The 13,941-nt window shown below is 47.6% G+C and overlaps 2 protein-coding genes across 9 annotated transcripts in view; both read right to left on the bottom strand.

Moving 5' to 3' along the window:
- Positions 1 to 112: 112 nt before the first annotated feature.
- Positions 113 to 7,442, bottom strand: LOC147243475 (cell cycle control protein 50A-like). Of its 5 annotated transcripts, none has more exons than XR_015110575.1 (8): positions 7,027 to 7,439; positions 5,584 to 5,703; positions 5,393 to 5,500; positions 4,125 to 4,212; positions 3,877 to 4,023; positions 1,905 to 2,111; positions 1,087 to 1,347; positions 113 to 857 (listed from the first exon to the last, which is right to left on the bottom strand). XR_015110575.1 is itself a non-coding variant. In XM_086189112.1 (7 exons), the coding sequence occupies exons 1-7, from the start codon at positions 7,267 to 7,269 to the stop codon at positions 1,154 to 1,156; spliced, it is 1,065 nt and encodes a 354-aa protein (XP_086045238.1). In that variant the 5' UTR covers positions 7,270 to 7,442; the 3' UTR covers positions 113 to 1,153. The 5 variants fall into 5 exon arrangements, 3 of the variants coding, with proteins under 3 accessions (XP_086045238.1, XP_086045237.1, XP_086045239.1); XR_015110576.1 differs by having other exon boundaries at positions 113 to 733; XM_086189112.1 differs by having other exon boundaries at positions 113 to 1,347; positions 5,393 to 5,458; positions 7,027 to 7,442.
- An 82-nt stretch (positions 7,443 to 7,524) lies between these two features.
- The window catches only part of LOC147243474 (filamin-A-interacting protein 1-like), a 29,476-nt gene continuing 23,059 nt past the window's right edge, over positions 7,525 to 13,941 (bottom strand). For all 4 annotated transcript variants that reach the window (XM_086189100.1, XM_086189101.1, XM_086189102.1 and 1 more), the window contains one exon: positions 7,525 to 8,144. In XM_086189100.1, coding sequence (XP_086045226.1) covers positions 7,959 to 8,144 — 186 coding nt within the window. In that variant the 3' untranslated portion in view covers positions 7,525 to 7,958. The remainder of the gene's footprint in view (positions 8,145 to 13,941) is intronic.

Here is a 13,941-nt window from a genome sequence, read left to right as displayed (position 1 = left end):
TTACATACCTGGTTATACATTGTTTAAACATTTAAGATTAATCTCCAACTTAACTTTTAATTTATAGGCTGTTGTCTTGTTCTTCATCTTTAGTGACATGGAGGAAACAAACATTATTTAACAAATTTATTGTTTTTAAAGTAACAACAACGATAGAGAAGGATTTTGACTCCATCGTGTCAGCATGCATCAGTTTAACAGACATTTGCTGGGTTCCTGAACAGCTTCAAGAGGCTGGGAAGTTGGCGTGTCCAATGTTCCAACCCATCATGCTGTGACATGTCAACATCCCAACATTTTCTCTGGAATCCATTTTGAAACATGCAAACAATGAGCAAATACATAAAGACGCTGTTTCTAAAAAAGAAACTACAAAAAGTCATGAATCCCATCACTGATCTGGCTCTCTTCTTGCTGCGTGACAACTTGGACAAGACGAGCCACTGGAATCCCAGCATGCAACTCGACAGGTACACGTGTTTTCAGGAGGCTTGAGGTCTCACAGTTCACAATGAACAGAACTCAACGAACAAAGCAAAGCTGCTTTAACACATTGCCAATGTTCACTGCTTTTAATCAGGTACTGCATGTTTGAGGGGTGGAGCCAGGGGTGATGTCACAAATCCTCACTGACTTTGATCATCTCGCTAATCTCAGTGGTTGTCGTCTGACTGCTGATGTCCTCTGTGGTCGCCTCAGTCCCCGGACCCTCCAACTTCTGACTCACCACTTCCTGGAGACACCAGCAACACAGCAGCGCAGTTGTTGAGGCCACGGACTCACAGACAGAAAGGTCTTGCTCTCAAAGGTGATTGGTAGAGATTATTACTGTTACTGGCTCGGTTGGTCAGTGGCAACTGAAAAGAAAAACAGGATTTATTTGTCTGAGTTCTGTCCAACTACAACTGAAATGGAACCCTCCAAGCTACGTCTGAATACTGAAGACTTTAGTTTGAGTTTTTACAGAGTAAACAGCGAATTAAAGATCAAAAACGGTATTTTGGACTCAAGGGTATTGATCACATGACACATTTCACTTAGGAGGCAAACTGGTGCCGAGCCTCATGTGGCTGGACAAATCTTCACCATGACCGTTGCAGGACAGGACCGCAGGAAGGCAGCAGGACAGCGGGACGAGCAGCGGGACTGTGTTTCAGTTGGAGATGTCAGCACGATTGTTGCGGTTGCCATATTTATGGTGAATGATGAGCAAGATGACACCGAAGAAGAAGCAGACACAACCCACAGAGATGTAGGCAATGCCCAAGAAGGGGTTCTTTCCTCCCATCCAGGAAATGGTGCTGAGGATCATCCGCTTCCTGCCCTCAAAGCTGCGGATGGGATAATCTGGTTCAGAGAGCTCAGGATGTCAAATACAGTTCAGACGCAGACGTCAACACCAACACACCTGGAACAGGAGCGCATAACACTGATCATGTGACGGATGTGTTGCTTTATGATCAACTGCACTGTCCAAGAAGAAGAACTAACAATGTCAATTAAGTCAAGAATGTTAGACAGCAGCGATGTCAGAGAGATGAGGGTCCTTGGAAATGTCAGCGACTGCTGATGACGCCCTGCTTGTAGTCAAATCATCAGACGGCTGGCAACCATCTTGTTCCTTCCCGAAATGGCAGAAACAATAAAAATAAAATAAATGGAACTTTATGAACAGTGTACTCTTCGACTGATGTGACATGACTCAGTTTGTTGAGGCAGACAGCTGCCCCCCCCACCAGAACAGATCCATGTACACCAGACCACCGCAACTTAGTTCCAACACATCCGTTTCACTGTTATCTCAGATTCTGGTTTGGCTGCTCCAGCGTGGGTCTGGTTTAGAGGAATCCTTGTATTCTGTATCAACATTACCATCAGCTCTCAGGCTCTGACACAAAGGATACTGTAGACCACATCCAGTGTGTAGTTCCCTTGCGGCAGCGTCGGCACCTTGCTGTTCTTCCTATGGATGACGCGGTAGAGCTTGCGGAAGGTTGGCAGGGCAGCGGTCCGCATCCAAACGATAAAATCTTCATTGATAAAGCCGTTGTTCTCTGAGTCAGCATCCAGCTCGTACACAGGCTGGTGCCAGTTCACCGGCTTGGTGGTGCCTACAATTGAAAGAACTGATTCAGATCAGACAACTTCATTTGTCCCCATGGGGGGCACTTCTGGGAGCAGAGGGCGGTCCAGCTGGTTACACAACAACATATGTTAGGTCAGGAAGTACAGTGGAACGGTCTACACGTCCCAGAGTTAGCAGCGGCTTCCTCGTAAAGTGCACGATAGAAGTGCACAATAGATAAGTAGTATATTTACATTATTGCACTGAAGTATTTTTACATGCTTTGTGGTCTGTACAGGGTGAATCGTAGCATGAATAGAGTATAAATACAGTTGGAAGCACATACAGGAAGTACAGGCGTACACTCAGTGTAGGACAAGTGGCCAGTGGCGGTCTTGTGGGTGGTACCAGGGGTCAATGTACCAGGGAGGTCAGAGTTCAGGAGGAGGACAGCCTGAGGGACAATGGGGGATCTCCTCTGGGTCCTGCAGGCCAACACCGGAGCCTGGGACCGGATGGCAGCCTCTGGAATGCCAGGGAGAGAGAGTGGGAGGGGTCCTTCAGGATCTGGGCAGTCATGCCGCGGACCAGCTGCTCACACACAGCTGTCAGGGAGCGAATGGGAAGTACAGTAATCTTGGAACACACCTTGACGATGCTATGTAGGCGGTTCTTGTCCTGCAGGTTGATGAGTGGAACCAGCAGACCACAAAGAACCATAAGACTGATTCAATAAATGTGTTGGAGCAGGTCAGAAGGATCTTGTTGCTGACAGAGAAGGAGTTCAGTTTCCTCAGCAGGTACATTCTCTGGTGGCACTTCTTCAGGATCTCCTCCATTTCCAGAATTGGCAGGTGTCTAGTTGTCAGTGGATGGTGCACATTAACTTTCTTGAAAACAAACAGTAGGTGGGTGCAGCCATCTTGCCCCTTCCACCCTAAAACTCTCCTGTTTTCCCTTCAACGGCTGCTGTCGTCTGCCCCTGCAAACAGGACTCCAAAGAGTCAATTCTATCACACCCTCAGTCAGAAAACCCCATAACTGCTACTAAATGTGCCACAAACTTCGACCTGCACTGCAGCACTGACAAAACCAAAGACAGCAAGACAAGTCAGGAGTACTCACATAGTTATTTGAAAAAGTTTTGAAAATGCTGCCCGTCGCTAATAATTAGTTTGTCAAGGAAGTGTGAATGACCAGCGTCACACAAGAAGTCATATAAGTTGTCCAATCGATACAGCAGAGACAGGGTAAGAGTACTGACACTGATAAAACCCTCAGAAGACCCACGCTATAAGTCAAGTTCTCTCATGACACTGCAGAAGCAGAGCAGCTCTGGAACCAAACTCTTGAAATGAATTCACACCAAACAGTTCTCAGTGAGACGGAGCGCCTGAGCCAAAGGCTGCAAAGAGAGCAGAGGAGCGGTGGAACAGAGTGTTGATTGTTTGCATAGGAAAACATCAGTGACAAAGCACCAAAAACACACGACTCTTTAAACTCAGAAGATGAGCTGCTGGAGCCGTTTCTGGTTCAGGGTCTAACATCTCAACCTCAGTGAGGCAAACAGGAAACCACTGAAAATCACCTGTCAGAGACTGAAAGATCCATCAGAAATGCCTTCCTGTCTACATTCAGGCTCTAACAGGTCCTACTTGGGATTTCGATCTTGAAACGTCCTCAATAATTAATGGGAAAATGGATGATCGATCAGCAACTGGTCATCACCATTCCTTCTTCCTTCCACTGCAAAGTTTAGGCCAGTTCCATTTTCATGGGAAGAGCGGGTCAGGATAAAATTCTGCCAGTACCTTGGAAGACCGCCGTGAGGTTTGGGTTGTTGCCTCCAGGGTTCCTGAACTTCACATGCTTGTCAATCCACCAAGCAATGCCCATCGGCGCCAGAGGAACCTGGATCTTTGTGCCGTTTGGGTCATTGAAGAAGAGCTCCAGCGTGTCTGCCGGGAACAGGTGAACCCTGGACCGTCAACCACTGAATCTTTACACAGGAGACACTGATCAATAACCCGATGAAGTACCATCAAGGTCAGTGACTCACCATTGAACATGCTGTTGGCGATGGCGCCACATGGAGCCACCGGCTTGTTGTTATGGTACGCGTACGGCTCACACTCCTTACTAGGTTTCTGGAAGGAAGACGAGAAAGAGACAGAAGATTAAAGTTCTCATGAAATTAGTGCTTCGGCACAGGGACGCCTCTCCTGGCTTGGTTTTTACTCGTGATCACAGAACTCCTTGCCATCATGCACTGAGTCCCTCAGGGAACCTCACTGGGCTGATCTTCATTTACTGGAGACCTACTAAGTCATACAAAGACCTAACATCACATACATCCATGAAGGTCTGATCCGACGACCACCTGCTGAATCTCACTGTAAAACAATCTGAAATCAAAGCGCGATCACAAGTCGTGCCATCATCACCTGGGCGGTTTCACGATCCACTGATTCTGCCATGATCACAATGGACAATCTGTCAGGGGTTCTGTGGAAGAGAAGCCAACTGAACAAGCGAGAAGACGTCTCACTGCTGGAACCACAGAAAAACCCAGACTAAGACTCAGAGTCAGAAAATTTTGGGGGGGAATTAAGACGGGAGAGGATCTTGGTTGGAGCACAGACGCTGACGAGCAGAGAGATACAACCCTGCCATCAGAATCAGAACGACTTCATTGATCCCTGGGACAAATTCTTCTGTGCAGCAACTAACATTTTGAACTACAAGTAAGCAATCAATTCTGCTTTGGCTGAATAAATGATCCAATCACACAAGAGGGTGGGAGGAGCTACACAATGGCACATCAGTGAGAGGCCACATAGAGCACAGTCACACTTTTTATGTAATTCACCTGACAAACTGCTGCCTCGTCTTTGGGAAAGTTGTTATTCATCCTTTCAATCGCTGATTATTCACCTAATCGCTATTTGGCACAGGCCAGGTTTGAACGCATCATCACATGACTGATGAGTTAAGCAGAAATGACCTGCTGCCACCTTTGTTCGCCATGTGAAGCTGCTGAAGGAGAGACTGCTACCATCATATTTTGGTGAATCTGAAGTTGGTGACTCATCTTCTACACCAGGGGGGTCAAACTGGTCCAGTCCAGCGCCGTGTGGCTGCAGGTTCTCATTCCAACCAAGCAAAAGCAACACCTGATCCAACAAATGAGCTGTGAGGACACAGCTTGATGGATTTAAGTAGAATCAGGTGTTGCTTTTCCTTGGTTGGAATGAGAACCTGCAGCCACACAGCGCTGGACTGGACCAGTTTGACACCTGTGTTCTACACCATCCAGTGGTCTCGTACCCAGAGGGACTTCATGTCTCCATTCAGCTGGTTGTCGTCTCTTGACTTGACGTAACGCCGGTGATTCTGGTAAAAGTTGGAGAGGCCGTAATACATGAAGACGTTACTCTGGAGATTGACAGAAACAGAGCAACATAATAAAGGTCAAATGAGGATGAATGGGTGGATCTTAGCAACCGTGTTCTCAGTACCTCATACGACTGGTCCAAATAGAACGGTACAGAGCAGGTGCAGGGCCGAGTGCTGTTCCAGCTCAGGTTCTGGAAGCAGTTGAAGCAGGGACTTGACATATCCACCCCTGTGTAGTCAACCTGTAGGAACAGACACAGGCTGTGTCCGAATTGCCAAGTACCAACCTACGTCCTCCTGCTACGTCCTACCCCTACGTCCTCCTGCTACGTCCTCCTGCTACGTCCTACCCCTACAACCTAAACATGGCGGCACCATTCAGACACCCTAGAAGATTGGTGGTGAAGCACGACCTCTGCTGGCAGAGCACAGATACCACAATCAGGTAGACAGCACCAACGAAAGCCCCACCTGCTGGCCTGGCTGTGGTACTGCACTCCACTCTGAGCACCTTTCACTCATTCTCTATTATTAAGCACATTAACACACCTTTAGTCATTAACAACGACTATAAATGTTGGTGTTCATCAGAATGGGAGACTGTTGGTGGCCCAAACTTGGCTTGCGGGTCCACAAGTTTTTAGGGGACGAAGAAGAAGTCCGCGGTGCATTGTGGGCCAGATTCAAGATTCAAGATTCCAGTTTTATTTGTCACATGCCTAAATGTACAGGTACAGTGGCAGTGAAATGAAAAGTGACTTCTGTGCTCGCGAAACTGAATATAAATATAACACTAGTATGTAAGAAAAAAAATAAAGTTTAAGAAAATGCTATATGGTGAAGAGAAAAATAAAAATAGAATTATATAAATAAATACTCCAATAAAAAGACTCCTATGTGCAAGTAAACAGTTAACAGAGGCTATGTAAACATATGTAAACAGGTAAGGTGACCAGTGAAATTGTACGAAGCTGCACAGTCAGAGGGGGTTGTGCAGTCAGTTAAGGGGGTGTGGAATGAAGAGTTCAGGATCCGAGTGGCTTGGGGGAAGAAGCTCCTTTTCAGCCTCTCCGTCCTGGCTCTGATGGAGCGAAGCCTCTTGCCTGAGGGCAGCCACTCCAGCAGTCTATAGTTGGGATGGTGAGTGTCCTTGATGATTGGTTGCTCCGTAAGATGCACCTGAACCGACCTACATGTGGGCGTGTTTAGGCTGGAATGTAGGTCGCTACTCGCGCCAGTTGGGGTTTGGGACAGCCTACGACCTGCTCTGAGACCTACGATCAGACCTGCTTGGCGATTCGGACGCAGCAGCAGTCCCATGACAAAACCTTCGACAAGCCTCTGGCTGCAGCACATTGTCGTGTGGGAGAGACGAGTCTGCCTGGATCAATAATCCAGGCAGACGACCTCGTTAATCAGTCGACATCAGCGATGTTGGGAGGAAGAAGTTTGGAGAGACCACAGACTGTTCTCAGCTATCACGTGATCGTTGAGGTGACAAGTGACTAAGGTTACACGGTGAGTGACGTTACACCTCCAGCAAACCGGGCCGTAGGTGTCGTTACCTCAAACTCCTTGATGTTGTTGGAGGTGACGTACAGGCCGATGCCGATTGGGATGAAGATTAGCCCTATGATGAAGAAGGCCGGCAGGACCGTGCCCGCGGTAAAGATGGGCTGCCATGCCGGGAGTCTCTGCTGCTTAAAGGCGGTGTTCTCTGGCTTCTTGCTCCGGACACCGCCTGCTCCAGACCCGGACACCGAGATGTGTCCGTCCTCGTCTTTGGCGTTGTAACTAGACGTCATCATGACCGTTGCTTGCAAGCTAGTACTGTTAGCTCCTAGCTGTCACTGCCCGGCTAACGGAACCGGCAACGTCATTTCTTGTTTTGTGCGTTTGGTGACGGAAACCATTTTAATCACCGTAGTTCAGCACTTACGCTAAGAAAGCTGGCTAGCTAGCCTCGCTGCCTTGAAGTTGAGACACTGGTGCGGTGCGGTGCGGTGACGTCACGTGAGAACGACTGCGGCCTTCACGCTCCCTACAGAATATCGGAAATCGTTAAATCTCTACTCACACCGTCTTCGCCCGGGGCTGAAGAACACGATGTGTTAAGAACGACATCATGAATATAAAATAAATTACATCATAAAGAAACGTGCGTTAGCACGTCTACTAAGAATGAAAGAGGCCTTCGGTGTTTGTTGTTTATTTCACGCCAGTTCTATTGTTGTTGTTTTTTACATTTGCACACCCTTCATATTTATCTTCACATACAATTTGTTAAATTCTCTTTTGTTCGTGCTGCTGTAACGATGTTAAATTTCCCCAGTGGGACGATTAAAGGTTTATCTTATCTTAAAAAAGTTGACGACACTCAGTGGACATTCAATCAGTCACACCTCAAACTACATCAAACCTTTCCTTAAAATGATTCAAAAGGAAATCAAAGGGTTCGTCTCAAACAGAGTCGCTGCTACGGCGACGCCTTCAGGGCTCAGCTGTGACCTTCAGCTGATGGGGTCGACGTCCTCAGCTCGATCTTCATCAGCTGGCTCTCGGCCCGGGACTCCAACCTCGTCACCGTGGAAACCCCCGACAGAACCCTGCTGCTCGGCTTCATGCCCTTTGACCCCGGGATGCGTGTGGCGTCTTGACGAGTTGAGTGCACATCCGCCGCGGGCTGCAAACACAAGACAGCGTCAGCATCCGGCGGAACCGCGTCGAACACAGCAACATTCACACTTTTGTTGGTGTTTCCTTTTGCTTTTCATTCATTTATTTTTTAGTTCGAAGGCCCGGACACACTGTACAGAAGAACCCGGGACTGTTGACCTACCAGCAGGAGGCGCTGTTGCTCCCCTCTACAACTACCACTAGTACTACTACTACTACCGTTAGTAGGGCTACAGCCACTCTGATTGATGATTGAGGACCGTCCTCCTGGTCCTGACTCTGGATTCTGATCTGAATCCTCAGAGTTTCTATCAGTTTAGTTCTAAATCAGATCAAGTCATGATTGGAGGAGACTTCAGTATTCATGAGGATGTTGATAACCACAGTCTGGTCCTGCATTTCTCTCTCTCCTAGACTCAACTGGTGTCCATCAGTCTGTCCTTGAACCCCCTCACTGTCACAACCACACCTCCACCTCCTCCTAACATGTGGAACTGAAGCTGAACATCTGGTTGTGTTTCCACAGAACGCTTTTATCAGACCACCAATCAATCACTTTGGAATTTGGACTGATCAACTACACTCCACTCAGGAAAACTGTAGTTTCCAGATGTTTGTCTGATCAGGCCACACCTGGATTTAAGGAAGTGGTTCCATTGGTGCTAAATTCAGTGTCATGTCCCACTGTAACAGAGGGCGCTGTTGTCCACCTTAGTCCCTCCCAAACTGATCATTTTATCCATAGAGCAGCAGCACCTTAGCAACAACTCTGGACTCTGCTGGCCCACTAAAACAGAAAACTATGAATCCAAGGAAACAAGCACCTTGGTACGGTTCTGGAACCTGACAGCTTCAACAAGAAACCAGAAACTGGAGAGAAGATGGAGCTGCTCCAAACTGGAGGAGTCACATGGAGTCTGGCAAGATGGCCTTAGAACCTAGAAGAAAGCCCTTGGTAGAACCAGAGCAGCCGACTACTCAGCACGAATAGAGGAACACAAGAACGACCCAGGTTCCTCTTCAGTCCTGGAGCCAGACTGACAGAGAGCCACAGCTCTACTGAACCAAGTAGTCCTGTTTCCCTGGGCAGCGAAGAGTTCATGGACTTCTTTAATGACAAAATTCTCCTGATTAGAGAGAAACTTCTTCTCCTGCCATCAGCTGACAACATGGCTCCTAGAACCCAGAACCTTAGAGGCAGCTGGAGGACCAGACACACACTTGGATAGTTTTTCTCCCATCAGCCTTCATGAGCTCAGTTCAATAATGTCCTCCTCTAAACCTCCAGCTGTCTCCTAGACCCCATCCCAACTAAGCTGCTCCAAGACTCTCTCCCCTCGTTAGCCCCTCCCTCTTAGATATGATCAATGTGGCGCTGGTATCTGGTTCCGTCCCTCAGTCCTTTAAAGAAGCAGGAATTAAACCCTCCTCAAAAACAAGCCTGGATCCAGAAGTTCTACCAACTACAGACCAACATCACATCTTCCTTTTCTCTCCAAGGTTCTGGAGAAAGCAGCTGCTAAACAGCTCTGGGACTTCTCCACAGCAACAGCTGATTGGAGGATTCAGTCAGGTTCCAGGTTCATCCTAGCACAGAAACAGAACTAGTCAAAGGTACCAGTGACCTCCTACTGGTACCAGATGAGGAACTGGTCTCTGTGCTGGTCTGATTAGATCTCAGTAAAGCTTTGATACCATTGACCACCATATCCTTCTACAGAGACTGGAACCTGTCACTGGTATTAAAGGAACCACACTAAACTGGTTCAGGTCATATTTACTAGGTCATCTCAGTTGGTACCAGTTAATGATGGTTCCTCTGAGACCACTACAGTCAGTTATAGTGTTCCACAAGGGTCTGTGCTCGGACCAGTCCTCTTCACCCTGTACCTGCTTCCTCTAGGTCACATGATCAGGAAACACTCCATTAGTGTTCACTGCTATGCAGACGACACTCAGCTGAACTCATCAATGATCCACATGGAACAAACCAGCTGACTGAACTGGAGGCCTGTCTGAAGGACAGGAAACATGGAGGACCATCATTTCCTTTATTAAACTGATCAACTGAAGTTCTTGTGCTGGGCCCAAACACCTGAGGACCACCTGATCTGATGAGACAGGTACCCTGGATGGCACCACCCTGGCCCCCAGCACCACCATAGGAACCTAGGAGTTCTCTTTGACCAGGACCCTTTAACTCCCACATTCAACAAATCTCCAGGACGCCTTCTTCCATCTACGTAACATCGCTAAGATCAGACACATCCTGGCTCAAGAAGATGCAGAAAAACTAGTCCCTGCTTTTGTCACTTCCAGGCTGGATTACTGCACCTCCCTCCTACCAGGCTGGACTAATAAGTCCCTAAAGACTCTCCAGCTGGTCCAGAACGCTGCTGCCACGTGTTGACTAGAACTGGTAGCAGAGACCAGGTCTCTCCTGGACTGCTTCTCTGCATGGCTCCCTGTCAGATTCAGAACAGAATTTAAAATTCTTCTTGCACCATCAAAGTCCTCAACAGTCAGGCTCCTTCATCCCTGACAGAGCTCCTAGTCCTCTATGATCCAGCTAGAACCCTTCACTCCCAGGATGCAGGGTTCCTGCTGATTCCTAGAGTTCTAACAGTAGAATGGAGCCAGAGCCTTCAGCTATCAGGCTCCCCTCCTGTGGAACCGTCTCCCAGTTTCAGTCCAGGACCCAGACCCCCTCTCTAGGTTAAAGAGCAGACTTAAGACCTCCTTGTTGATCAGGCTTATAGTCAGGACTGCTTAGGGTGGCCCTTAGATCTGCTGCTATAGGCTCAGACTGCTGGGATCTCCCATGATGCACTGGGCTTCTCTCTCCTCCTCCTGTCCTCATACGTGTTACTAACTCCTCTTCTTCTCCCCTCATCCCAGATCCTGGTGCTGCTGGAGGAGGCTCCAGACCTGAAGAGGCTCCAGCTGCCACCCGTAGCTCCACCTGCTCACGTCCCCGTCTGTCCATCAGTCTCTCCTCCTTTCTCTCTCTCTTTCTCTCTGTCCCTCTCTTTCCTTCTGTCTCTCTGTCTTCCTCCATTCTCTGTCTTTGTCTCTGTCCATCAGTCTCTCCTCCTTTCTCTCCCTCTTTATCTCTGTCCCTCTCTCTCCTTCTGTCTCTCTGTCTTCCTCCATTCTCTGTCTTTGTCTCTGTCCTGCTCTCCTGCTCTCTCTCCGTCCCCACTGATCCTGGATCTGCTCCACCTTCCTGCTGGTAAAGGAAGGTTCTGGTGGTTGCTGTTGCAGGATGTGCTGCTGATGGAGAATTGTTGGGTGGAGGTTCATTGAAGGAGGGAGGTGCTGGACCTGCTCTACTTGGACAGAGTCAGGACAGAACTTTGGTTGGAGTTTGGTGCTATAGAAATAAAATTGACCTGACGACTACATCTCACCACCACCACAACTAATGCTACTACTACTACCACTACCACTACCACTACCGTTTGTAGGGCTACTACACCTCACCACCACCACAACTAATGCTACTTCTACTACAACTACTACTACCATTAGTAGGGCTACTACACCTCACCACCACCACAACTAATGCTACTACTACTACAACTACTACTACCATTAGTAGGGCTACTACACTTCACCACCACAACTAAAGCTACTTCTACTACAACTACTACTACCACTTGTACGGCTACTACACCTCACCACCACCACAACTAATGCTACTTCTACTACAACTATTACTACCATTAGTAGGGCTACTACACCTCACCACCACCACCACAACTAATGCTACTACTACTACTACCGTTGGTAGGGCTACTACACTTCACCACCACCACAACTAATGCTACTACTACTACCACTACTACTACCATTAGTAGGGCTACTACACCTCACCACCACCACCACAACTAATGCTACTACTACTACCACTACTACTACCATTAGTAGGGCTACTACACCTCACCACCACCACAACTAATGCCACTACTACTACCACTACTACTACCATTAGTAGGGCTACTACACCTCACCACTACCACAACTAATGCTACTACTACTACCACGACTACTACCGTTAGTAAGGCTACTACACCTCACCACCACCACAACTAATGCCACTACAACTACAACTACTACTACCATTAGTAGGCCTACTACACTTCACCACCACCACAACTAATGCTACTACTACTACTACTACCACTACCGTTAGTAGGGCTACTACACTTCACCACCACCACAACTAATGCTACTTCTACTACAACTACTACTACCATTAGTAGGGCTACTACACCTCACCACCACCACAACTAATGCTACTACTACTACCACTACCACTACCGTTAGTAGGGCTACTACACTTCACCACCACCACAACTAATGCTACTTCTACTACAACTACTACTACCATTAGTAGGGCTACTACACCTCACCACCACCACAACTAATGCTACTACTACTACAACTACTACTACCATTAGTAGGGCTACTACACTTACCAACCACAACTAAAGCTACTTCTACTACAACTACTACTACCACTTGTACGGCTACTACACCTCACCACCACCACAACTAATGCTACTTCTACTACAACTATTACTACCATTAGTAGGGCTACTACACCTCACCACCACCACCACAACTAATGCTACTACTACTACTACTACTACCATTAGTAGGGCTACTACACTTCGCCACCACCACAACTAATGCTACTACTACTACCACTACTACTACCGTTAGTAGGGCTACTACACCTCACCACCACCACCACAACTAATGCTACTACTACTACTACTACTACCGTTGGTAGGGCTACTACACTTCACCACCACCACAACTAATGCTACTTCTACTACCACTACTACTACCATTAGTAGGGCTACTACACCTCACCACCACCACCACAACTAATGCTACTACTACTACCACTACTACTACCATTAGTAGGGCTACTACACCTCACCACCACCACAACTAATGCCACTACTACTACCACTACTACTACCATTAGTAGGGCTACTACACCTCACCACTACCACAACTAATGCTACTACTACTACCAGGACTACTACCGTTAGTAAGGCTACTACACCTCACCACCACCACAACTAATGCCACTACTACTACCACTACTACTACCATTAATAGGGCTACTACACCTCACCACTACCACAACTAATGCTACTGCTACTACCACGACTACTACCGTTAGTAGGGCTACTACACTTCACCACCACCACAACAACTGCCACTACTACTTCCACTACCATTAGTAGGGCTAGTACACCTCTCCACCACCAGAACTACTGCCACGACTACTCTTACTACTGTTAGTATGGCTACTCAACCTCACCACCACCACAACTAATGCTACTACTACTCCCACTACTACTACCGTTAGTAGGGCTACTACACTTCACCACCACCACAACTAAAACTACTTCTACTACAACTACTACTACCATTAGTACGGCTACTACACCTCACCACCACCACAACTAATGCTACTACTACTACCACTACCGTTAGTAGGGCTACTACACCTCTCCACCACCAGAACTACTGCCACTACTACTTCCACTACCGTTAGTACGGCTACTACACCTCACCACCACCACAACTAATGCTACGACTACTACCACTACTACTACCATTAGTAGGGCTACTACACTTCACCACCACCACAACTAATGCTACTACTACTACCACGACTACTACCGTTAGTAAGGCTACTACACCTCACCACCACCACAACTAATGCCACTACTACTACCATTAATAGGGCTACTACACCTCACCACTACCACAACTAATGC

The sequence above is a fragment of the Aulostomus chinensis genome, chromosome 20, assembly GCF_037954235.1.
Source record: "Aulostomus chinensis isolate RoL2024-O1b breed Wild chromosome 20, RoL_Achi_v1.0, whole genome shotgun sequence".
In the NCBI taxonomy this organism is placed as follows: domain Eukaryota; kingdom Metazoa; phylum Chordata; class Actinopteri; order Syngnathiformes; family Aulostomidae; genus Aulostomus; species Aulostomus chinensis.
The sequence above is the reverse complement of the archived record's forward strand: the minus strand, read 5'-3'. Positions and strand labels throughout refer to the sequence as shown.

Bases quoted from the DNA above. Each gene is read 5' to 3' on its own strand.
- LOC147243475 (XM_086189111.1), bottom strand. From the start codon at position 7,269: ATGATGACGTCTAGTTACAACGCCAAAGACGAGGACGGACACATCTCG. The intron at 5,501-5,583 runs GTACTGAGAACA...GTCAATCTCCAG, and splicing joins ATTTGGACCAGTCGTATGAG to AGTAACGTCTTCATGTATTA. The intron at 2,112-3,876 runs GTACTGGCAGAA...TTTCAATTGTAG, and splicing joins CCTCACGGCGGTCTTCCAAG to GCACCACCAAGCCGGTGAAC.